The sequence below is a fragment of the Tasmannia lanceolata genome, unplaced genomic scaffold (genome assembly GCF_043159265.1).
Source record: "Tasmannia lanceolata isolate RefF3 unplaced genomic scaffold, GAP_Taslan_0.1 ptg000015l, whole genome shotgun sequence".
NCBI classification, from domain to species: Eukaryota; Viridiplantae; Streptophyta; class Magnoliopsida; order Canellales; family Winteraceae; genus Tasmannia; species Tasmannia lanceolata.
Genome location: NW_027518692.1, coordinates 36,940,274 through 36,965,492, shown reverse-complemented (window position 1 = coordinate 36,965,492; position 25,219 = coordinate 36,940,274). Strand labels below are relative to the sequence as shown.

General features: G+C 38.1%; 2 protein-coding genes across 6 annotated transcripts in view; both read left to right on the top strand.

Annotated features, from left to right (window-relative positions):
* LOC143847004 (coatomer subunit beta'-2-like) overlaps positions 1-17,294 on the top strand; it is a 40,010-nt gene extending 22,716 nt beyond the window's left edge. Inside the window, exons 5-26 of one of the 4 annotated variants that reach the window (XR_013234899.1) lie at positions 160-196; positions 281-606; positions 727-858; positions 946-1,094; positions 3,789-3,857; positions 4,358-4,508; positions 4,641-4,706; positions 7,547-7,735; positions 8,487-8,627; positions 8,732-8,806; positions 8,962-9,138; positions 9,237-9,328; positions 9,413-9,529; positions 11,363-11,477; positions 11,645-11,716; positions 12,307-12,503; positions 12,620-12,713; positions 12,903-13,009; positions 13,988-14,123; positions 15,301-15,474; positions 16,730-16,784; positions 17,086-17,294. Coding sequence is in view for 1 of the 4 variants with exons in the window: in XM_077355655.1 (XP_077211770.1) it covers positions 160-196; positions 281-606; positions 727-858; positions 946-1,094; positions 3,789-3,857; positions 4,358-4,508; positions 4,641-4,706; positions 7,547-7,735; positions 8,487-8,627; positions 8,732-8,806; positions 8,962-9,138; positions 9,237-9,328; positions 9,413-9,529; positions 11,363-11,477; positions 11,645-11,716; positions 12,307-12,503; positions 12,620-12,713; positions 12,903-13,009; positions 13,988-14,123; positions 15,301-15,427; positions 16,730-16,749 (2,589 nt within the window). In the remaining 3 variants the exon portion in view is untranslated. Of the gene's footprint in view, positions 1-159; positions 197-280; positions 607-726; positions 859-945; positions 1,095-3,788; positions 3,858-4,357; positions 4,509-4,640; positions 4,707-7,546; positions 7,736-8,486; positions 8,628-8,731; positions 8,807-8,961; positions 9,139-9,236; positions 9,329-9,412; positions 9,530-11,362; positions 11,478-11,644; positions 11,717-12,306; positions 12,504-12,619; positions 12,714-12,902; positions 13,010-13,987; positions 14,124-15,300; positions 15,505-16,729; positions 16,785-17,085 lie in introns of all 4 variants that reach the window. The other 3 variants (XR_013234897.1, XR_013234898.1, XM_077355655.1) reach the window with 3 other exon arrangements.
* A 3,953-nt stretch (positions 17,295-21,247) lies between these two features.
* LOC143847005 (uncharacterized) lies at positions 21,248-24,382 on the top strand. Of its 2 annotated transcripts, XM_077355657.1 has the most exons (2): positions 21,248-23,449; positions 23,486-24,382. In XM_077355657.1, exons 1-2 carry the CDS (start codon positions 21,439-21,441, stop codon positions 23,893-23,895), a joined length of 2,421 nt encoding a protein of 806 aa, XP_077211772.1. In that variant the 5' UTR covers positions 21,248-21,438; the 3' UTR covers positions 23,896-24,382. The 2 variants fall into 2 exon arrangements, with proteins under 2 accessions (XP_077211772.1, XP_077211771.1); XM_077355656.1 differs by having other exon boundaries at positions 21,248-24,382.
* Positions 24,383-25,219: the final 837 nt, after the last annotated feature.

Below are 25,219 nucleotides of genomic sequence, written 5' to 3'. Positions count from 1 at the left end.
GTTCATGTTTCTCCACTATCCCTCATGGCTCCTTCACACCAGTTTCTTAACACCCAACCATATGCACATCTTCACATGGATGAACCAGCTGAATTAGTTTTTTTATGCTTCTAAAGTATGTGGATATTGCTAATTTAAAATTTGTTGATATCACTCCAGACTATGGCAAAGTCTTTCGAGGTCACTGAGTTACCAGGTATGTCATTCAATTATTTATGTTTGTCTTGTGTTCTTCTAAAGATTGCCAATTCATACTAAAGTTTACTTCTTAAATCTGTAGTGCGATCTGCTAAATTTATAGCGCGCAAACAGTGGGTTGTGGCTGGAGCTGATGATATGTTTATCCGTGTCTACAACTATAATACAATGGATAAGGTGAAAGTGTTCGAAGCACACACAGATTACATCAGGTGTGTCGCTGTCCATCCGACTCTTCCATATGTTTTGTCATCATCTGATGACATGCTTATCAAGCTTTGGGATTGGGAGAAGGGTTGGATGTGTACTCAGATTTTCGAGGGACATTCACACTATGTGATGCAAGTCACATTTAACCCAAAAGACACCAACACTTTTGCGAGTGCCTCCCTTGATCGCACAATAAAGGTGTGGCTGCAAATGTTTGACATTAGTTTGTTGCTAGCTGCAGTTTTTGTTTCATTATGCATGTATATTTTATCTTCTTAATTTGAAGATTTGGTAATTCTCTCACGTGAAATATTACAGATTTGGAATCTTGGATCTCCTGAGGCAAATTTTACATTGGATGCCCATTTAAAAGGGGTTAATTGTGTTGACTACTTTACTGGTGGTGATCGACCATATTTAATCACTGGTTCTGATGATCATACCGCTAAGGTGCACCTCCTGATTTTTCCTCCTGAACAATGCTGAGTTTCTTTATATCATCTTGACGGCTTTCTCTTGATAATTTCATGGAAACAGGTGTGGGATTACCAAACGAAAAGTTGTGTTCAGACACTAGAAGGCCATACGCACAATATTTCTGCAGTTTGTTTCCATCCTGAACTGCCAATAATAATAACAGGTTCTGAGGATGGGACTGTTCGGATATGGCATTCAACCACATATAGGTAAGTTCTTTATCTTTCGCACCTCCTTGTTTGAATCACATTTGGTCAATTTATACCGAAGTTCTTCATGATACAAAACTTATCCAATTCCTACTGCGTGTCACTCTGGACTATTTTGGGTTTTTCTTATGGTTTAGCTTTAAATTTTCATCATACACGTGTTAACACTGCTTTCGGTACTTGTAAATGTACTGCTAGAACTCTCAGACTTAATGTGGGTGTGTCGAGACTCGAGACGTTATTGTATGTGTCAAGTGAAATACTATTTATTATCAAATATTGTATTTACCTCTAGTTTTATCAATGACTCTTCTTTTAACTCTTTTTGTAACAAACATTTGTTGTTTTCCTCCTCCCCCTACACCTAAAACACTAAACAATTACTCTTCCAATATTATATTTATTGTATCCTATTTATCTCTCTTTCTCGATGCATATTGGAGACTGAATATAGCAAGATTAGATTGATGGATTCATTGTCTTCTTTTTTTTCTTCGAATGATTTGATGAATGCATTGTTATTTGATTATCTCATGTTTCTTTGAGACTTATAGTTGCTTAATTCTTTTTTTAATGGTAATGTAGTTGCTTAATTCTAATCAGTAAATTTATATGTAAGTACACGTGCAAAGGTGTCTCCATTTCTAGATTTTAGGGGCGTACGTGTCGGACACCTCGTATATGTGTCGACACTCGACACATTAATCCTTTTCGACAGATGATATTGTCTTTCCTTGAAATCTAACAGCTCACATATAGCATGTAACCACTTTATATGCTAGTGATAGCTTCTGGAAAATTTAGGTGCATCCTTCAGAGGATTGGACCTCAATGTCTACAGTACAACCTTTTACGTATTAGCAGGCTTTGACTTATTTTCTTATTTGTGAATTAATGTTTAGAAGATTATGAGTCACAACCCTCACTTGCTGTGCAAACCTTTTCTTGGAGATGGTCTAGTGCATTGACCTACTTTTTTTACTTTGTAAAGAATTGGATTGGATTGTTGTCAAGGAATAAAGTATGAAGCTATACATCTTGGTTTTGAGGATACTATATTTTTCACAATGTGTACGAATTCAAGAAAGTGGTATGTTGGCGATTGATAAGGCTACAAGTAAAATAAGTCTTGTCGGCTAGCCCGTTGTGAGCCTCGAGATCTTTGTTCTTATAGTTTCTCACCTGGGGGTACTTTCAGCTAGCTATTTTAAAGGCGAAGGTTTGAGGCAAGGCGCTGCGTTCAACCCTCTTATGTGTAGAAGTCTTCAACCCTCTTTTGAGGCAAGGCATGCGCCTTAAGTCTTCTAATTTTTAAAATTTAGAAAAAGAAAACTAGGACAAATACTATAAACTCTAGAAGGAAAATTTGCTTCATTTTCCTTATGCCAAGCATATGTCATCATTCAACTAAGAATAACAAATATAAAGCTCAAGCTACTAAAAAATACAATCTACTATCTAGATAGTTTTAATCCATAATGTGTTCTGTCCAAATAATGTTTGGGACAATTCACACTTACAACGCAACATTGGTTACAACTTTTAAAATGGAATATATCCCCTATGTCGGTATGTAACTGCTTCCCTCGAGTATCTTTCATAAACCCCCCATTTCCCGTGCATATTTCCATCCAAAATCCTTTCTGCTGAGAATATCACAACCAAAATACTCTAATGCACTTCAAGACAACTAAATAAGATCCCAAGCAACACAAAACAACACAAAAATCAAAAGAAATGAAAAATCTAACTTCATTGAAGTAATGAAGGCCAAAAGTTGCAGCGTTCTGAATCATGAACAAGTTGGATAGTCTCACTGTGGAGGGGGATTCCCTCGATGTCATTAGATGGATGGATGGGAGCCGTTCTCATCCTTGGAGATAGTCTCATTGTGGAGGGGGAAAATTCTAAATAAAATTAAAAACTAAATGCACAAGTTTTGGATCCTTGGTGAACCAGAACTGTTGATTTGGTCGCCGTCCGATCTTTTGATGATCATGCATTGTTTGGCCTCGGTAAATATGATATGGCATAATCTCGGGCTTGTTCAGTGATCCGTGGCACCCTGTTGTTGATCCTAGGGTCCGAAATGGTATGATCATGGCTCTAGAGTTCTCAGCCTTCGAACGGCACAAATGAACCTGCGCTTACTTTTTGGACACATTTTACTTTTCGGACACCGAAAGAATTTGCATGTCTTTTTCTTCCCTTGAATGAAAGTTGTGTACCATAGTCAATAGCTAGGTTTGGATAAGGCGTAGTGGAGTGCATATGGTATGTCTGTCTTTAGTCTATATGACGATGCTATATTATTGACATAGTTGGATTTTGGGAAAAGCTTTTTCTCTCATGGATTGAAGATGGTTCTTATTTTTCAAATATCTATGACTAACCCTTTTTTGTTGTAATGCTACTTGAATAATATATTTTTTAAATGTGATTTAGATTTTATTGTTTAAAACAATAGCTCTATTTATGGTTCCTCAAATTTCTTCCTTTGTTTTGGAGAAGGTACAATGTCTGCATTGTATCATTTCAAAAAAAAGAAAAAAAAAAGGTTTTACAATGTCAGCATTGTACTATGTTCTTATGTTTGCTTATTAGTGACATTTAAAGCTAAGGAATTCAGCATTTTGATGGTATATTGTCTTCCACATTTGACATGGTTTCTTATTCATGGTCATTAATTTACAGGCTTGAGAATACTTTGAATTATGGTCTCGAACGAGTGTGGGCTGTTGGGTATATGAAAGGCTCACGGAGGTATGTCTATTGAACATCTTTCTTTTCTCTTCCTCTGCTCATAAGTTTGAAGTTCCAACATCACATATTGGTTGTTTAGAATTCATGGGCATGTGAGGCTGGAGTTAAGTCATCAGTTATTCATTTAGGCCTATCGTCAGTTTCGCAATAGTTGTAGCATACTGAGAGTTTTTTATTTTGTTTTACGTCGTTTATTGTAGCAAATTCTACCTTTTTCTCGTTTCTCCTTTTCTTATACTCTTTTTTATTAGGTTTAAGATTATTATTCTAAGAAAAGGATGAAAGTTCTAGAAAAAATGGGGTCAAGTTGTTTGTAGATAATTTTTGTAGCAAATTTTACCTTTTTCTTGTTTCTCCTTTTCTTATACTCTTTTACTTAGGTTTTAAATTATTATTCTGAAAAAATGATGAAAGTTCTAGAAAATATGGGGTCAAGTTGTTTGTAGATAATTTTTCATATACTTGCTTAAAATTTGTCTGTGGCTTTGTTTTTTGTACAGGGTTGTAATTGGCTATGATGAAGGAACCATTATGATAAAAATTGGCCGAGAAGAACCAGTAGTTAGTATGGACAGCACTGGAAAAATCATATGGGCCAAACATAATGAAATTCAAACCGTGAATATCAGGACCGTGGGAGCAGAGTTTGAGGTTGGGCCACCCTAATTGTGTTGACCTCGTTTTTGTTTGCATGGCATGGTATCTATTCTGTTGAATGACATGATGCTATAAGTCAAAGTTGCATTCTATGAAGTTGACATAGTAGAAATGCCATTTACTCAGGTCACAGATGGAGAAAGGTTACCTTTGGCTGTAAAGGAGTTGGGAAGCTGTGATCTTTACCCTCAAGTAAGTCGTTTTCTTGTTGAATCTCAATGGAATTCTGTGCAAAAAAAATAAAAAAAATAAATCAAGTGCCTTTTGGTTTATATTCACTTTATCTACATCGCCCAATGTTATGATCATTTGATGAATTTATACTTTAAAGGGCCCATTAAAGGAACCTCTTTACTTATCAGAAAGTTGATGGCACTAACAACAGTCACTTTTCAAATCAAACTAGTAAAAACCTTTTCATTTAAAAATCAGGGTTTGTCTATTTTGCATGCAAGGTAGTATGGTTTAAGTGCTACATCCACTTGGCAAAGTTTAGCTTACAAAAATCGGTGTTTAGAACTCGGACTCGGACATGACCTCAGGCAAGGTAAAAGAGAGTCAAGTTGGGTGAGTCAATGATTGCTGCAGTTAAGCATTCATTAATGCGGGAAAGCCAAAGGAGTTGTGATTGAATTGGCAGGGCAAAACTTGAACTCGTACGAGAACTCGGTCATGGTAAAACTGAGTTGACTTGGGCAAGTCGATTATTGCCTAGGGGAGTTTTTAACATTTGTAAACTCTTTCGGAAATGCATGTCGGATAAGTTATCAGACTTCTACGTATCAAGGACTGGTACTATTGGCATCTCTACCCTAATCATGTTTTTACTTTTTGGCACGGGTAATTTTTCATTAACTTGGGAAACTCAAAGGAGTTTTGATTGAATTGGTAGGGCAAATCGGACTGAGATGAGAACTCGGCCCAGGTAAAACGAAGTTGACTAGGGTAAGTCGATCATTGACTTGGGTAGTTTTCCAACATTGGTATAAATCTTTAAGAAACACGTGTCTGATAAGTTGTCAGACTTCTGACCTTTTGTTTTGAGCCTTTACTAGATTTTCCTCTGTCCAGAAACTTGTTTCGTTAGATGCAAGTTATCATTTCAATTTGAAATTTAGTTACTCAGAAATTTTAAGGACTCTATAGAAAAGGAAATTGAACTCAAAAGTTAAACAGAGGGGAGTTCTAGGAGTGCACATACCTAGTATCCGGTTGGATGTTCTGTTGGAGTTAAGAACTTGGGAAAGGAATAATGAATCTGGAATGCACTTCTGTGGATCAGAACTAGTCAACAAGAAAACGAGTGTTGACTGCTATTTTTTTGAATGATATGGTGACTGCTATTGCATTAATGGTTAAGAGACTAATAAATCCATGGCCATTGACTAGGGAAGATGATTTTACTGTGTGAAGAAATTGAATGTGTAGTATGTTGTGTGATCCATCTGAAACAATATTATATTGAATATCTTGTGAGGTATATATGTTTTATTGTCTTTGTGATAATTTTGCGATATTTTTCATTTTTAAGTTTTTGCTATTTCAAATGTCAAAGTTTTAGAATGCTTTCTTCTTTCATTCCAAAATATATTTTTTATTTTCCTTATTATTTAAAACTTTAGACCTGAAAACAATTTCTAGAGGGCATGCAATGTTTTGAAGACCAAACCGAACTAGCTGATTCAACCTGGTTAGAATAAAATTGCCTGCGCTCAGCCCGGTTAGACTAAATTGCCTCTATTTTCACAAAAAAAAAAAAAAAACAATTGAATCGTTTGTTTCAATCATGCTAGAGGTTTTTTTTTTGAGTGGCAACCGTGCTAGACGTTTTGTTGCCCCATATAATTGAGGTTGTTTTTTCTTCTTTTTCTTCATTTGAAATGAGATTTGAGTTATTCTTTGCTAGATAGTTCCCAACAAATTGAACCTGTGGTTGAACTGGTGTGGTAAATTCTCACTGGTCCAGTTTTTTATAACACTGCTTCAGAAGATTTCAATATTCTTTTGATGTACTGTATAACATTTCTTTGAGTTACCATTAAAAAAAAAAAGACACATTTCTTTGAGTTGATGCTGGGAAGATACATGGTAACATGGTCTTATGGTGTCACCACATCACCCTTGCACTGTTGTCATCTGATGTCAGCACACTAAAACCATGGTACTAGTATCAGATGACATCAGCTCCAGGTGACATGGCTACACCATGAGGCTGTGTTGCAACTGACAATAGAACAGCCATGCGTGCATACCATTATTCTATTCTTTTAAAGCTAAGTAACTTTAAATGGGAAACATTATCATATTCACAACATGTAGACTCATATAGTTAACTACGTGTGTACCTTAAAGTCTTAAATAATCAAAGTTAACTTATGTAACTTAAATAACTGCTATTTAAAAACTTAAAGACTCTTTATGGCACCTCTTGAATAAAACCCTACAGCTTTGAATGTCTTTTCTCTTGCAAAAAGTGGGAAACCTCTTCCTCTCTCTTTCTCCACACAAGTTTCTTGTAATGGGTAATTGAAGAGAAGAAAAAAAGTGAATGGGAAAGGAGACCAAGAAAGAAGATGAAAGAAGGGTGGAAAGCTAAAGAGAACTTTTTTTTTTTTGAAATGGAGAGCTAAAGAGATCTTTTGTGGATATTTTTATTTTTAGATTTATTTTTAAAATCTTATATACACATTTGGTTTCTGCAAGATTTTCCTTTTACAAGATAGTGGCCTTGAGAGAGAAGTATGACATGGTGTATTCAGAGTTCAGAATATCAAATGGACAAACTGTTATGAAGAGTACTTAAGTAGGATAATAAAAAAATACTTCTAACCACCAGAAAGACTACATATCAATTTTCTGCGTTGATATTTTTGGCATTGATCTTCTCTCTGGTTTATAGTTTGTTACTGATCTAATATTCTAAATGCTCATGTAGAGGACTAAGTATTTTAATGCGGTAGTATAGTGATTTTTTGGAGATATACTATGCTGTTTGGATGTTATTGTGATATTATTATTGTTTGTGTTGCTAGAGTTTAAGGCATAACCCCAATGGGAGGTTTGTTGTTGTTTGCGGGGATGGAGAATACATTATATATACAGCTTTGGCCTGGAGAAATAGATCATTTGGTTCAGCACTGGAATTTGCTTGGTCAGCTGACGGGGAATATGCGGTTAGAGAAAGTACATCAAGGATTAAGATTTTCAGTAAAAACTTCCAGGTATGGTCCTTAGTTTAAATTTATGATTTGTAAAGCCATTTGTCTAGAAATTACCGAACTATTTTTTTTTTTTTACAAAAACAGTTTTTAGAGCATACCTGATCATACTCCCAGATATTAATGGAACTGAATGGGAACAATTCTTGTAAGTTCGCAAACTTTGATTGTGGAATATTGGGAGCTATATGCATGCTGTCGAACTCAAATATCCTTGTTGGCCCCCTCGTTACTACTTGTCATGGAGTTAGCATGCTTAATGGGAAATATAGGTGGCATACTGTTTTCTTAGACTATCATCACACTAGCAATGATGTCACTTTAAAAAAAAAAAAATGCTGCTTTCTTACCCTAACGACTAACTGGTCACTTAGAGAACTGTTTTATGTTATGCACCTCTATTCTTTATAAGAACTCCTGTTGTATGGTTTTGACTTTTGACAGTGACCCTTTTCTCAGTTTTATGCTTTAAATAGTGTATTTTTCAGGCAAAGACAAAGTAAGGTTTTCTTTGAAAGATGAGGGATGCCTGTCAGTTCCCTAGATTTAATACATGTAGAACTACACGTTTAATGTAATTTATATATGCTATGAACTACCCTCCTCTCATTTTATTCAATTGCTTTGTGTTATATATGATTTAATTCCCTCAATCTCATCATAAGGAAGTTAACATTTGAAGTCATGGGCTTCTACTGTTTGATAAAAATAATTTTCTTTTTGGGAAGTGGCGATGAAATTTTGCATCTTTCAGGAAAAGAAAAGTATCAGACCAACATTTTCAGCTGAACGTATTTTCGGAGGAACCTTATTGGCAATGTGCTCAAATGACTTTATCTGCTTCTATGATTGGGCTGAGTGCAGGTTGATTCGCCGAATTGATGTTAATGTTAAAGTGAGTGATTAATTCTCCTCAAAGAGCTTATTTGTTTACTGCATTATCATTTGGAAGTAACTATGGTCGATATTTCTGATTCATGTATTGTTGGGTTATTTCAGAATCTTTATTGGGCTGATAGTGGCGATCTGGTGTCAATTGCCAGTGATACATCATTCTATATCTTAAAGTACAATGTACGAATGTTCATTCATATTATGCTTTCTTATATCCATCCAATTCTCTTGAATTTTGAATATTTTAATGGATCTCTGCATAAATTGGAGAAATTATTTCAGAAATATGACGGCATGGATAAGTCACAATTTTTACTTGAATACTTATTTGCCAGAGAGACATAGTATCTTCTCATTTAGAAAGTGGAAAGCCAGTCGATGAGCAAGGTGTCGTGGATTCATTTGAACTTCTTCATGAAACAAACGAGCGCGTACGGACCGGAATATGGGTTGGGGATTGCTTCATTTACAATAACTCGTCGTGGAAACTTAATTACTGTGTTGGGGGCGAGGTACTTGATTAATTCTATTAATCCTTTTATTGATGAACTTTGCATTCTACACTTGGATGGCTTTGCAGTCATGCTAATACCTGTTGTGATAATTGTAGGTCACAACCATGTTTCACTTGGATCGGCCTATGTATTTGTTAGGCTATCTTGCCAATCAAAGCCGGGTGTTTCTTATAGACAAAGAATTTAAGTGAGTGGAGCTTGAGATCTGGTTTTAGAAAGCACTGCCATTTTGGTGGTTGATTTCTGTGGCTAATGGTGTTTTCCTCTGCAGTGTTGTGGGGTACACATTACTACTTAGCTTGATTGAATATAAGACGCTTGTGATGCGTGGAGATTTGGATCGTGCAAATGAAGTCTTGCCCTCAATTCCCAAAGAGCACCACAATAGGTACTTTGCATATTAAACCATATACACCAAACATTATTGTGTCTGCTAAAGTTGTGTCGTGTTTAGATTATCATAAAATGGAAAGTATGAATTATTTCCTGGTATAATTAAAAAAAGGAATTATCTCCTGGTGTAGCACTTGTCTTATAGAGCCTTACTTTTAGTTCTGCTTTCTTTTCTGAAGCAGGCAATTTGATTCTTGCCAAACGAAGTAGAGGTTAGGTTAAAATCTCAACTTCGTAGTGCATGTATCAGATCAGTTGAACATAGCCAGAATCTTTAACCCAGTTTCAGGCCAGATCCATCTAACCAGATTTCCTTATTATTTATAGTGATATTTACCGATATTTCTCTATTTTGTAAAATATATTCCAGTTAGTTATTGAGAATCACACGTTAGCCAGAAGTTTGAGAATCACATGTTAGCCAGAACTCAAAGGGCTTTGAAAAAATTTCCAGTAATACCTGTTTTTTGAATGGTAATTTCCAGTAATACCTAAATTTCCAGTAATACCTAATACTACTTATCTTTACAGACTAGAGATTTTTATGTTTTTTGACAAAGCCCTTTGAGTTCTAAAAGCATGGTGTTTTTATGCCAAAAAAATTGTTATATTCTGATGGAATTGTCAATATTTTATGCGAGTAACAAGAAGACAAAAGAATGGTTTGGAAAAAAAATCACGATCATGAAATTTCTTGAAGGGCATTTTTGCCGTCAAAAGTTTGGTGTATAGTATCCGAGGACACTTTTGCTGGCAAAAGTTTGTGTATAGTATCTGAGGTCTTTTTGAAGATATTTTTCAAAAAGTTAAATCTTTTTGCCTGTTTCATCATTCTCGATGACTAACTGAGATGCCTCTACAAATTTGGATTTGTAAGCCAAAAAAACTGTACTTTTCTTTAAATATTTACCATAAAAATAATTGTATGGAATTACCTTTTTTCTAAAATCTATGGCGAATTGTTGGGGTTGGTATCAGAAGCATTATCAATGGCTTGCTCGCAGTTTGTTTTTGATGAATATAACTGAATTTATATTAAGAAAAGAAAATATTCAACTGCAAATCATTGGGCAGAAGCAGGCCTGAGTACGTTTGAGATCTGGGCTCTTCTGATATGGCTTGCTTGCAGGTTTAACATAAAATGATGCAAATTTTGACCCCATTTAGTGTCTTTCAGTGTCATTCAGTGTCATTCTAATGATGATTGTACTTTATGTGAAATAGATCTAAGTTGCCTATTTCAAGTTCTAGTCCAGCCTACATGTACTGAAATTCCAGAATTTCAAGTTGTGGTGACATATTCTAATCATGTTCTCAAAATTCCCAGTTCGAGACTTCACCATTGCGTTACGATCTTCTAGTCTTGTGACATCTCTATAGTCTGGAATTTCGGATCAGGCATTTACAATCTATAATTCCATGGTGCTTCATTTCTTTATCATGCCGGATTCTCCAAGATGTGAAAAGTTTGATGGTGTTGGAACATACCAACTTGGAAGTGTCTAATCACTTTTTCATGTAGTAGTAATATCTAGATATTGATATCTGCAATGTTCATGCATTATGTAAGAGAAGACATAGTCTATGTATATCTGTGAGATTGTTCTGTGTTGTTGATTTTTCTCCCACTTTGTTTCGTTAGGTGTACAGTATAATCATGTTCTTATATGTTCTAGGTTTTCTACTTTTTTTTGAATGGCGAGGTTTTCTACTTGCTTGTTATCCTGAAGTTAAAGTTTTGGCTCCTTTTGTGTAATGTTACTTTATTCATTTCTAAAGATTTCCTTGAATTCTGATGCACTGGGAAAAACTGTGTTTTACTTGCCAGCGTGGCTCGTTTCTTGGAGTCACGTGGTATGCTGGAGGATGCACTGGAAGTGGCTACAGATCCCAATTATAGATTTGAGCTAGCTCTGCAGCTTAAAAGGCTAGAGGTTGCGAAGGTATGTTTCTGTTTGTCAAATACATGCATAAGGATTCATTTAAACAGTAAATACATTGTCGTATTGCTTGAGCTTGAGCTTGAGCTTGATTCAGTTTCTCTCTAGAATGAAGAGCTCTTATAGTCATTTGCTTCCTGTGTTTGAGGACCCAACTTCTTTCTTTGCAGGAAATTGCAATTGAAGTACAAAGTGAATCGAAATGGAAACAGTTGGGAGAGTTAGCTATGTCGAGTGGAAAGGTATTTTGTCGACCTTCAATATTCATCTCTTCTACTCGCAAAGTGCTAAATGGGCTGATACTTTCTTGCAAAGTCTGGAATACGTAGTAATGTTATCAGCTTGTGGGGGCTCATAATGGAAATCCTGTTTCCTGGATTCAGAAAGAGAGTTCCTCTCTACCGTTGTGTAATGTTTTCATTTTCATTACTAAGATGAAACATTTTCATTTCTGATGAGTTCACATCAGTTTAGCTAACCCAATTGGTTCAAAACAAACACTTTTAAGCCAACCCAATCGGTTCAAAACAAACACCTGGCAAAGCCAACTGTGATGAACTATGCCAACTAGTTTTTGGCATAAAACTATCAAAATGAAACTCATCTTAACACTGAAAGTGTTGATCTCATGCCTTCTAATACTAGGCACATCAATCATGACAATCTAGATTCATTTCAAAAAATCTTGGCAATCTAAATATGCTCCTCCCTTATTACGACGACCATGCCATGTCTTTTGCTAGTTGGTCCTTTTGTCCCTATTTGTACTTTTGAATTTGGAATTTTCTTGAGTTCCATTGTTCTTGATTTAGGACACACTTTCTTGATGCAGCTAGAAATGGCCGAGGAATGTTTAGTCCATGCAATGGACTTGAGTGGCTTATTGCTTATCTACTCTTCTCTTGGAGATGAGGAAGGTGTAGCTAGACTTGCATCTCTTGCTAAAGAGCAAGGGAAGAACAATGTGGCCTTCCTTTGTCTACTCATGCTAGGTAAAACGGAGGAGTGCCTCCAGCTATTGGTGGAGAGGTAACCCTTTATTCTAAATATGTACTGTATCCTAAACAATAGATCTTGAGTTTCTCATGTTATTTTGTCACCGTTGCAATGGGTTTCTATTCTTACCGCCAGTGCATTCATTACAGCAATCGGATACCAGAGGCTGCGTTCATGGCTAGGTCCTATCTTCCAAGCAAAGTTTCTGAGATAGTAGGAACTTGGAGAAATGACCTCAATAAGGTTTTCTTCTTTTCCCTGGGATTGGAACAATAAGATAATTAGTTATGAATGAACACAAGCAATTTCTTCTTGATTCATGTAGTTTGTTGTTTTCTCCACTGTTTATGACTACTATTTTATCCATTCCTTCGATTTCATTCTCGTATTATTTAAAGCCTTGATTCAATAATTTTATTTTTCCGTGTCTAGGTTAACCAAAAAGCTGCGGAGTCTTTAGCTGATCCCGAAGAGTATCCTAATTTGTTTGAGGATTGGCAGCTTGCCCTTGCTGTGGATTCTAGTCTTTCACAGAAAAGGTACCTCTCATGTTGCTCCATTGAACCAGTCCTGAGAATCTCTCTTTCCTTAAGAATTTATCATGTTCTTTTCTATTTTCTGGTATTTACATCTTTCATGGGTTTATTCATGCTAGCACATGCTTGGGCATGATTTTGCATGATCTATTGCAGTCACGAAGTGATTCATATTTTCATATTGTTAAAAATTAAATGAATTGGCTGTCGAAAACCATAGATTGAGTGACATGCATGCACAAACAACAAAGGAATTCTGCAGGCGTGTTGGTGCTCTTCAGGTGAACCTCCCTGGAGCTGACAGTGGCTTGAATTGATGAAATTGAAATGATGCATAAAGAGTGTGTGCCAGGCCCCTTTATTTAGGAGTAATAAATCTCTTAAACCCTATGGTTTATAAGAGAGTTGTTTGATTTCATTCTTCCTTGACTGCTCTAGTTTTTGTAGAATTCTTGTATGTAAGAGGTTTTTGATCTCTCATTTTGCTAGTACTTTGACCTCCTAGGTCTCGGGCTTTTCCCATTCTTAATAAAATTGATTTCTATTCAAAAAAAAAAAAAACACCTCTTAAGCCATAGGGTATTCAACTCAATTACTCCTAAAGCCAAACACCAAGAATCAAACATGCCAAAGAAAGGAATGATTGGGCAATGTTAACTTGCGTTCTCTACAGTCGACAGTCTTTCATATAATACTCAGATATTGTTTGTTATCTACAGATCTTCAAATCCAAAAACTCGACCTGAAACTGTCCTGGTTTTGGAAAAATGATTTAAGTACCATGCAAGTGACAGAATCTGGATAACTTATTTTTGTCTTCCATAATTTTCATTAAGTCACTGTCTTTAGAGGCATAAATTTTCTGTTTTGCTTGGCAGCCAATGTAGATTGGTTTCAAGGCAAGTAATGTGTTGGTCTGTTGTATACGCGGTGTGATTTACATGGATTGATTTGATTTTGATTTGTTTATTTCTGGAATAGGGGAACATTTTCTCTTGCTGAGGAATACTTAAGCTATGCCGATAAACGCAGCGTCAATCTTGTGGAAGAATTCAAAAGCACGAGGGTCGATGAAGAGGACGAAATACCACTTGAAAATGGAGATTCAGGTCATGAGGTAAGCAACGCATTTCCTTACTAATGCAATTATTGGGTTGGTTTCAACTAACTAGGATTCTTTAAATAAGAGGAATACATGTGTGTCCCGAAGTGCAGCTGGAATCTGTCTCTGCCTTTCTTGAGAATGACAAGGAAATGCCTCTTTAAAATGACAATCATGTTTAACTAGCTGCTGTTGATTTCGAGTGGCAGATTTGCCCTTTAAAAGGAGCCAGTATCTCTGTCTTTCATCAAATTAATAAAATTTTGTAGTGTGAATGAAGTTCTAGTCAAAGATTTTGTGTCAGACTGAATGTATCCAGGGTTACGAGTTATGACAACGGTTATGGATTTCTGCAGGAAGCTAAAATGAAAAGTTTTCACTTGTTTGGGACTCCGGAATACAATATAAAAACGAATTGCCGAAAAACAAATTGTTTTAGTAACTGCATAAAAGAGATAATGAAACAGTTAATTGGCTCTTTAAAAAATGTGTTCTTGGAGACCATGGGTTTTGTCTTTTATATTTTGTCTTGTACCTGTGCTTGTCCCAGGAGCCCAGTTTTGTTTCCTGCAGCCTCAGGTTATGAGCTAGTGCTTTAATTTGTCGTCTTGTCTTTCTAAAAAAGTAAAAATTGCTACAAAAGTCACCTGGGTAATAAACATCTGGGACATACTTGTCATTTAGAAAAATGCTTAGGGCCAGATATTGCTTTTCTGTTTTCTGAGTTTTACTGTTCCCTAGCAAGGATTTCGGTGTCGGTTTCGGCCACAACAGAAACCGAAATTTTTTGGTTTCAGCAGAAATCTTGTAAAATTTGGAAATTCAGTTTCAGTATTTTACAAGATTTCGGCCGAAATTTCCGAACAGTAATTTCGGCAATTTCGGTGGAAATCTTGAATTTCGGCGAAATTTCGGTTTCATGTACTTTCGATGTCCGTCCCGGCTGAAATCCAAAATTTCGGCCGAAATTTAAAACCATGTTCCCTAGTAGAAATTGTTGAGGGTTGAATACAAAATTGTCCAGCTGTTCGGTTCGGTTTAGTTTATTTATCTTCTTGTTTCTTGTTCATTCATGGGTTTCTTTGACACCGTTCTCTCACTCTCTCTCTCTCTCTCTCTCTCTCTCTCATCACTTTGATATTTACTAACCCTCTGCCATCGGACTAAATAATGAGAACTTTCTACATTATAGGAGATGGAGGAGAATGGTGAAGGAGATGGTGAAGAAGAGGGTGAAGAAGAGGCCATCGAGGTGGACGCCGATGATTCTACTGATGGCGCCGTCCTTGTTAATGGCAACGAGGCTGATGAACAGTGGGGTACGAATAATGAAGGAACTCCGTCAGCCTAAAAGCCAATTGGTTGGGCAAGTGTAAAATTCCAAATTTTGTCTCCGGTGATTAATTGATTTTCTCTAAAATGCCCTTTAGCAACTATCATCTTGCTAAGTATTATCAGTAATTAGTAATTACTACTATATTAGTAGTATTGTTATGAAAGGGGGATCAACCATCGTATAGCATATACACAAAAAATTGGTGTATATGCCTTTCACCCTCATCACAATCAGAAAATGTAATGAACCTCAATCATGTCTATATTCTGATGGTGATGAGAAAGCGGTGAATAGTGCATATGTTGAATTTCAGGTATTACTATATGCCTTACAATTATTGATGAAGGAAAAGGAAAACACTATCTTGCATAATTCCTCCTATTTTTATTATTATTACTGGCTACTACTGAAGATACCTCGATTATTTTTGTGGTTATTGCTAATCTAGAGTTCACATCTCACAGGAGCAGGACTGTTAAGAAAATTGAATTTACACTACAAAAATCAGTGGAGAACTATGGTCTAATTGGTTGCTTTTACATCCATTGCCTTTGAAGATAACACATGCTCAGTGTTTGTTTGTTTGTTTTTTTTTTTGTGTCCATATTTTTCTTTATTTCTAGCAGTGAGAGCACGTGATTGAAATTTCCTCCCATATTTCGGATAATATTATGTCAGGGTGTTAATTTCAACAAGGCTAATCCAATTTCCCTTGGATTTGAACAGTAACCAGACCTGATCATCATCATGATTATATAGATTCTTGGCTGCATATTTATGCACAATTTACCTTTCTAAGAAAATCAATTTCTGAAAATGTAAAATCCTATTCTCAAACTTTAAAAAAAAGAGAGGGTAAAACCATCCTTTGTGAAAAATCAGGATCAACACCATCTAGATCATTTCTGACTTGTTCACTTGGGGTGATTTTCTGATCTTTTTTCAAGTAAGAACATTAATATAATTTGTGTGCTGCGTATCGTATCATTAGTCAAACTGCTGAAGTGCCTTAATTTTCTAGCAAGTCGCAAACTGCTTTGCATTTCAGATCTTGATGCTCACAAATATTTCAGAAACAGAACTGTCGAAGCCATATTGTTGTTGAGATCCCTTTGTTATTTCATTATGACCCTGTTGGAACTTATGTTGGTTTCTGTATCGAGATGGAACTTGTACTTTCTTTTACAGAGGCATATCTTTTGTTCTTATTTTTCTATTTTTGTAACTGATCCCATTCATTTGAGCCTGACTCAAGTGCCCTCTGTTCTCTTTGCTGAGTTGACAGTGCTTGCGCCACATCAATAGATTCCAGGATAGCCCGTTCCAGCAGAGTAACAAAGGTGAATCTCCTCTTCTTTGTTCAGGAAAAATTCTCCTTTCTGAAATGAGGACAGCTACCAACCACATGACACCGCATTTACTGTATTTTGCTCTTGGGCTTCATCATAATGTATCCTGATCTGGATCATAGAGTCTTTTGGGCGGAGTGAAGTTTTTTAATTGACTCACTAGTGTAAAACCTGGTGATTGAGTTTTTTTTATATACCATACCAGAAGGGCTTTTCATATTCAATCTTTGGTTATAGTATATGCACTGAATTTCAGTTTTCCTCTTGTTTCTTACGTCCATTTATGTTTCAGTTTGCCTGGTGAGAATTGGCTGGGAGAGGGGCCCTACCCGGCGGAAATTTTGTCACACTCTGCACTAGAACAGTTCCTTGGATTGTTTTTGGTAATATTCTTCTTGGAAAGCTTCTTTCATGTACACCATTGAAACAGTAATATACTTGTCAGGGGAAGAAAAGTGGGGTCGGGATTTTTTCTTTAATATTTCAAAATTTTATTTTTCATTTTATGGAATTTATTTTCAGCTCTTCCAATTTATCTCCTTTAATAGGGGGGGGCGGGGGCGGACATGCTCAGTCATACGACTTCACGCATGATCTCCACATATAAAGAATCAACAATAAAAGCGGAATATATATAGGCGCACTATGGTATTTTGATAATGGCACCGCTCACTTTGTATCTTGAGTTTTTATATCTCATAAAAAGAGAACCACACAGTAGTTTATTATGAAGCATACCGGACTGCACGTGCACACAGCATATCTAATCTCTATAAAAGAGAGCTTCTAGGTGTTTCTGCAACGTCTTGCTTTCATTAAAATGACTAAAATAACCTTGTAAGGGGGTTGAATTTTCTCGTGCAGCCAGCACCCAGCACCCAGCGGAGTTTTACTGACTGGCTTGTTACCGATTGTTAGCAAATTTACCCAAGGTTTTCCAAACAATGGTGGTCATTGTTCGTAAATTTAAAGGATGTTTAGTTTTGTTTGCACTTTTTACATTTCTTTTTTATTTCCAAAATGTAAGGGTTTAATGGACACTGATGGACCATCCGAATACGAACGTAAACAGACAGGATCTTGACATCTTACTGGAGGGGTGCAACTCGGGTCGGTTCAGGTTGAGGGTTTGGGCAACTCAACCCTAGTTCATCGACAGTTTCTATGAATATTTTTTTCTAAGCTTAAAAATTAGGGTCGGGTTCGGGTTGCCAAAAAGAGTTCCTCGGGTTGGGTCGGGTTGAAACATGTCGGGTTGGGGATGGAAAAAAGGGCTCCTCGGGTCGGGCAACCCGACTCGAGTTGCAACCTTACACATTAGTCGGATCGGATCCTTCAAATTGTTTCCAATTGGAACTTGACGACTAACAAAAACCTGTTGGACAGTCTTGAATCTGATTTTATTATACTACATCTACTGGGTAGTCTTGACTCTTGAATCTGATTTTATTATACCATTCTCTTTTATGAAAATACCTTCTAATTTTTTATAACTTTATAAGTATCGTTCTATGGGTATTTTAGTATAAACAAGCTATATGCTTTTTCACTAAATTCCTATTTTTCAGTATTCTGTCATCCATCCCTCTCATGTCTCAAGACACTCTCTTCCTTCTCTAACCATTAAGGGTAAACCCCTAACCCACTGACTGCTGCTGCTCGCCCTCACCAATAGTGGACTATACATTCTAACTTATTTTTAAAATCTTAATTGTGTACAAGTAATACCGACTTACTACGGGCGCTCAGATGGATGGTCTGATTTGAAACGGATTGCGACCGAGATACAAGAATTAGGATCCTCCTGGATCCGATCCAACCGATTAGGGATTTGAATGAGATTGGTGCATCCGATCCGAAAGGGATCTTTGAAAGACTTTTCAGGCTTGTTTGGCAACCATAGAGAAATATTCCATTGAATATTTCTTGACATGGTGTCACAAATGGGATGGCGAAGGAGAGAGCTATAGGTTTCTTTTTCCATATTATGGATGTCCCATGCTCTCTCTACTCCTACGGTCCTACCCTCTCTCAAGTCTCTCCATCTCCCCACCTTCTCCACCCATCTATCAAAACTTACACTACAAATATTCCATGGAATATTTTCTTCATTGTTGCCAAGCATGCCCTTCTTATGTATAAAATTTGCGAAGAATAAATAATTGAGAGTAATAGCGTTGCAAAGAATAATGAACCCATACGCTTTTAGTAGGAAAATTCCCTCCGATCATTGAATGGTTATATTATTACGGGGTGTGGGCTAATCAATTTGGATGGCTTGCCACTGGTGCCTTGGGATCGTTGATCTGGGCACCTATGTCTATGTATATGTCGTACCCAGCAACATTTGAATTGGCAGTCTGGGCCCATACCCTTGTCTTGTCGATTCTCGCCACGTGTCATGAAATGGGAACAGCTCGATTCCGCCTGTATTTTGTCAGACTCTACTAGCCTACATGTCCGTGTCGACATTCAAGATGCAGCTGACCCGTCTTGCCACGTCATATTATATTTAATTTTCTTCAACTCTGAGGTGGCTATTCCGTTTTGAAAAAGAGGAGACGCCTCAATTCTCTCCAGAATGAGAATGAAAGAGAAGAGACGGGCTGCGAAATTGCGTGTCCGCGTGAAGTATCCGTGAAATTAAGAAGCCTAGAATTTGTTATTTTAGTCCAGCTGTAAAAGCGAAAAGCCAGGTGATGTTTCAATAAAAGGAAAAATTCCTTTTTCCTTTTGTTTTCACATTTGAGTTTTTGTCTGGACATCACGGTCACCGTCTACACAAAATTTACCATTAAAGAAATAAGGCTACTCATCCAACGGTAGGAATTAGTCTGATAATGATGCAATTCTGGGTAATGGAAAATTGCTATAATAATGATATTTCCACCCCCATTTGTTTGTCTTGTTAGGAGAATAGAATTGGGATATTGTGGGAGACAGGTTGTAAAAGAAAAGGTAGTTTTCGAATCTCTCCCTTTTTTTTATTTTATTATCAGGGCCACCCCCACCCCCTTCTATAATAATAAAAAAGCAGCCATAAATATGCTAGCTGGGGGGTCTGAGAAAGAAAGGGGGGCGAATATAGGAGTGCCCGCTTAAAAGCTGTCATTCGAATAAAAAGATGGGAGGCGTACGTATCCCGTGTTTGTGTTGGTGTTTGAATAAAGTGCACTGCTAGGAAAACGGGATTCGGTTTTAATAAAAAAGACGGACATTAGTTATTAGTGCCACATTCGCAAAAATAAGCTCGAATCCCCATGAAACGCAATTAATTCAGTGAAAATGAAAAATCTACGGTCATTTCCACAGCTGTCTTTATTTTCAAGACGGGATCCCGTTTTCAAAGTGTTTAAAAAAAAGACGAAGGAGAAGAAACCCGTTGGTGACGTGGCGGGAATGGTCAAGGGACGCGGTGCGCCACAGTGGCGCCGACGATCCAGTTGTTTAAGACGTGACACGTGGGCCCACTCACATGCGAGATTGATGTCGCTTTCACATTAGAGACGAGCATGGGACCCACCAGCTTAAATGGGGACATCACATCATACCGGCTCCATTCCATGCACATGAACATACAAACGAATACAACAGAGTTAATTCGTTAATGGGGGTTAGTGAGTCTATTAAGGTATCTCAAAAGGACCAAAATGACCCTCATCGGTTATATTTATGTTTTTCCTATGGAGGAAAACAGTATCATGCTTTGACAATTCCACTAACCCACTCTGTCTTTTATTATTTAAGCAGTTGTGGAAGGTTATTACAATTTCCTGTAGAATATTAGCTGTGGAAATGAACAAATCCCTACACACCACATGACATTGGGAGGGGCAGATTTGCCATTTTAAGAAGAATGATATCAGCACAACCATGTTTTAAAAAAAGGTTGTTTAAAGAAAGTTTTGTTAATGAAAATTGAAAAAAAATAATCAAATCGATTGTATTAGTGTCTGTGATCATTATTTTATTTCTTAATAGTTGATTAAGAAGGCAAAGCAAAAATATTTTTAAGAAAAAAAGATGAAGAAGAGGGGAATTGATATTTCCACCCATTCAGCTGAAATTGGCAATATTCTATCATTTTTGTTCGATTTTCATTGAAAATAAATTTAGGGGAGTGATAAAGTGTCTTTCTCTCTCCTCTGGATTAGAGAGAGAAAGACAGATTGGGGGTCGATTTAAGATATATGGGGGGGGGGGGGGGGGTCGATTTATTTCTAGAAGTGCTCTTTGTTTTTTACTCAGACCATTCCTTTTGCTTGTTGGGTTGGGTGGGAATGCGAATCATTCGTTCAAATTTAGCGAAAAGAATAAAAAAAGGGCTATTTTCACCCCCACTGCAGTACGCATTCGCCCCATTTAGCGTGATTTGACGTCAAAAAGCGCCCACTGTTCACTCTATCAGGGGGCGAATGCGTACTGCAGTGGGGGTGAAAATAGACAAACGAGGAAACGAACAAAAAATAGAGAAAAAAAAGAAGAAGATAATCTGGTTGCCTTTGAGCTGTGTTATAGCTGTCCTTGATGTTGTTATTTCACTCTCTCCAAAAACCCTAGAAAAACCCCCCCTCTCCTCTTCATTATCTCTCCAAACCCTCTCTTCTCAAGAATCACAAACCCTGTTTCTGTCTTTGACAATGAGATGAAGAAGAGAATACATTTTCAGAATCTCTTCCTCTTCTTCTTCTTCTTCATTTTTGCTTCTCTTCCTCTTCTATTTTCCTCACCCGACTTTTCTTCTTCTTCTTCGTCCTCTTTCACCGAGGGTTTTGATTATACAAGTGCTTTATCACACGCTGAAGTTAAATACATACAACATAGGCAACTTTTGTATTACAGAGACGAGTTCGGAGACAGAGGAGAAAATGTGACCGTAGATCCATCTCTCGTTTTCGAGAATCAACGGTTAAGAAGAGCCTACATTGCTTTACAAGCTTGGAAAGAAGCTATCTTTTCAGATCCTCTCAATCTAACCAGTAATTGGATCGGATCTGGTGTCTGTAACTACACCGGTGTTTACTGTGCACCGTGGATCTCAGATCCGACGATCAGAGTCGTCGCCGGAATAGATCTGAACCACGGTGATATCGCCGGATACCTACCGGAGGAATTAGGGTTACTTGAAGAACTCGCATTGTTTCATATTAACTCAAATCGATTTTGCGGTACTGTTCCTCACAAATTCATCCATTTGAAGTTGCTTTACGAGCTTGATCTGAGCAATAATCGCTTCGCCGGTCGTTTTCCGGCTGTAGTTCTTCAACTACCTTCGTTGAAATACCTAGATCTCCGTTTTAATGAATTCGAAGGGAATGTACCGAGTCAGCTCTTTGATAAAGATCTCGACGCGATCTTTATTAATCACAATCGATTCTCTTTCGATCTGCCACAAAATCTCGGTAACTCTCCGGTCTCCGTCATCGTTTTAGCCAATAATCGATTCCACGGCTGCGTTCCGGCGAGCCTCGGGAACATGTCTAAAACCCTAAACGAGATCATACTCATGAATAATGGCTTCAGATCTTGTATTCCTAACGAGATTGGCCTCCTGAAGAACCTCACTGTGTTAGATTTCAGCTTTAATGAGTTGATGGGGCCTTTGCCGGAATCAATCGGCGGGATGACGAGTTTGGAGCAGCTTGACGTTGCTCATAACATGCTTTCCGGCCAGATTCCGGCGAGTGTGTGTTCGCTACCGAATTTACAGAACTTCACGTTTTCGTATAATTTCTTTACTGGTGAACCTCCGGTTTGCTTGAAATTACCGGATTTTTCAGACCGGAGGAATTGTTTGCCGAGCAGGCCGGCACAGAGGTCTGTGCAGCAATGTAAGTCCTTTTTATCGCGTCCAGTTGATTGTAATTCTTTTAAATGTTCTTCTTTTGTTCCTGCCCTTCCTCCTCCCCCTCCTCCACCACCACCCCCTTTATTTTCACCACCTCCTCCTGTTATGGTATTGACACCCCCTCCTCCTCCCTCAGCATCGCCACCACCTCCAACTCCACCACCGCCGGTTATTTCACCACCATCTCCTGTTTTGGTTTTGACACCCCCTCCTCCCTCACCATCACCACCACCTTCACCGGTTTACTCTCCTCAACCACCACCTCCCCCTGTTTTGGTTTTGACACCCCCTCCTCCCTCACCATCACCACCACCTTCACCGGTTTACTCTCCTCAACCACCACCTCCTTCACCACCGCTTTCTCCCCAACCCCCATCGTCCTCACCGCCGTCTCTTTCTCCGCCATCCCCATCCCCTCTACCACCTGTCTATTATGTTCCGCCACCACCCCCACCGCCAAATTTACCGCCTCCACCACTACACTCGTCACCTCCCCCACCCACAATTCCATACTACTCTAATTCACCACCACCGCCTCATTCATCTCCTCCACCGCCGCCACCACCACCACCACCACCACATTCTCCGCCACCACCTCCACCTAATTACTATTACTATTCACCTCCACCACCACCTTTATCTTCACCCCCTCCACCGCCTAATTCGCCTCCACCACTGCCTCCATGCATAGAACCACCGCCGCCTCCACCTCCATTTCACTATTTGCCGCCACCCTCACCGTCGATGCCGCCTATAGTCTACAATTCTCCACCTCCTCCTTCACCTTCACCTCCATATGTCTATAATTCTCCACCCCCACCTTCACCTTCACCTCCACCTCCACCTCCACCTCCACCTCCTCCTTCACCTCCACCTCCTTATGTCTATAATTCTCCACCCCCACCTTCACCTCCACCTCCTTATGTCTATAATTCTCCACCCCCACCTTCACCTCCACCTCCATATGTCTATAGTTCTCCACCCTCACCTTCTCCCCCAATTCATTATCAATCCCCTCCCCCACCTTCTCCCCCAATTCATTATCAATCCCCTCCCCCGCCTTCTCCACCAATTCATTATCAATCCCCTCCCCCACCATCACCGCCATTGCCTTGTGAATCTCCACCGCCGCATGCTTCTCCTCCTCCACCCATTTATGAGAGCCCACCACCTCCTCCACCTGTATACGAAGGCCCATTACCACCTGTAATTGGGGTTTCATACTCGTCTCCTCCACCACCTCCCTTCTATTGATTCTTTTGAGAACATTTCTCCTTCTACCCTCTAGAGGAAGTGGAAAGATTTCATTTATTTGAGCTGCCATGGCTGCTAATTCTTTAGCATCGTCACTGTCAATATTTCTCTCTCTGGGCAATTGTCTCGCCGAGGAAATGAGTCAAAATAGAAAGTGCGGTATTGGTGAATTGGGCCCTGTGTCGACAAAACTTGATGTTGATGGAAGGGACGGAGAAGAGAAGAGAAATGGAGGGAGAAAGAAGGGAAATTCTCTCCATATTTATTTGAATTATAGATATTGTTGTGAATAAAACTGGTGAGAGAGAAAGAGAGAGAGAGAGAGAGAGAGAGAGAGAGAGAGAGTAGTTTCCAGGAAATGTAATGTATAGCATGAGATTCATCGAAGATAAACAGACATGGGGGTGCTGCTCTGGTAATATCTCTTTATCATACTTTGTTCTGTCTTCTTCATCTAGAATATGATTATTACTTATGGATTTGCAGATCTTTGGTTTGGAGGCCTTTCATTTTTTTTCTTTTTCTTCTTTGATCTATTGGTGTTGTGCTATTTATGTTGTGTTTGCTTTATGCCCATGGGTTCTCCTTATGTTCTTGAGCTATACTTTTGTTCTTGCTGTTGTTTTCTGGATGGGCTTCGAAAGAGGAAGAGAGTGGGAAACATGTTTCTTTTTTATTGGAATTCATGTGTTTAAAAATTTTCTCTTCAATTTTTTGTTTTGGTTTCTTTGATGTTTGACATGGAATCACTGGTTTCCAGTCATTGACACTGAGATGTGGCTTTTAGGTTTAGAAGTGGGTGAAAACTTGCATCCTCATGTCTTTTTATATGTTTCTGTTGTGATTGGTGTCTTGTTTCCACATAACTGGAGACTTTGAACTTGAGATTGAAGGTGGAGGGGTTGTCTCTTAATTGTTTCCCACCAAGGCTGAGAATAAAGCTAGTAAACTCAATTCTAATTAAGGTAGTGTTTTTGTCTTGTGCAAAGTGAGATGAAAAGGAAATGAGAGCTAGGGTGAGGGTTTGGTAATCTCTTTGTAATTCTAGTTTTACTCGTACGTACTGGAAGATATGATTCTCTTCCGTGGATGCAGGCAACCTTAACTAAATAAATTTGAATATTTACTGTAGCACTTGCGGTGTATTTACTACTTCCATTTGTATGCTTTGAGTAGATCGTGTCGACCCCACGGAATTTATTCACAACAGTTTCCCTCCTTGTGTTTGAATGTTTGGTTTTTTTCTTATTGAGATAGAATAACTTTATGTTTCCAGCCTATCATTGATGGGAAAAGCAGAGCACAAAAGTCTGTAATGAGCTGT

Coding starts and splice junctions, on each gene's coding strand:
- LOC143847005 (XM_077355656.1), top strand. CDS start 21,439: ATGAAGAAGAGAATACATTTTCAGAATCTCTTCCTCTTCTTCTTCTTC.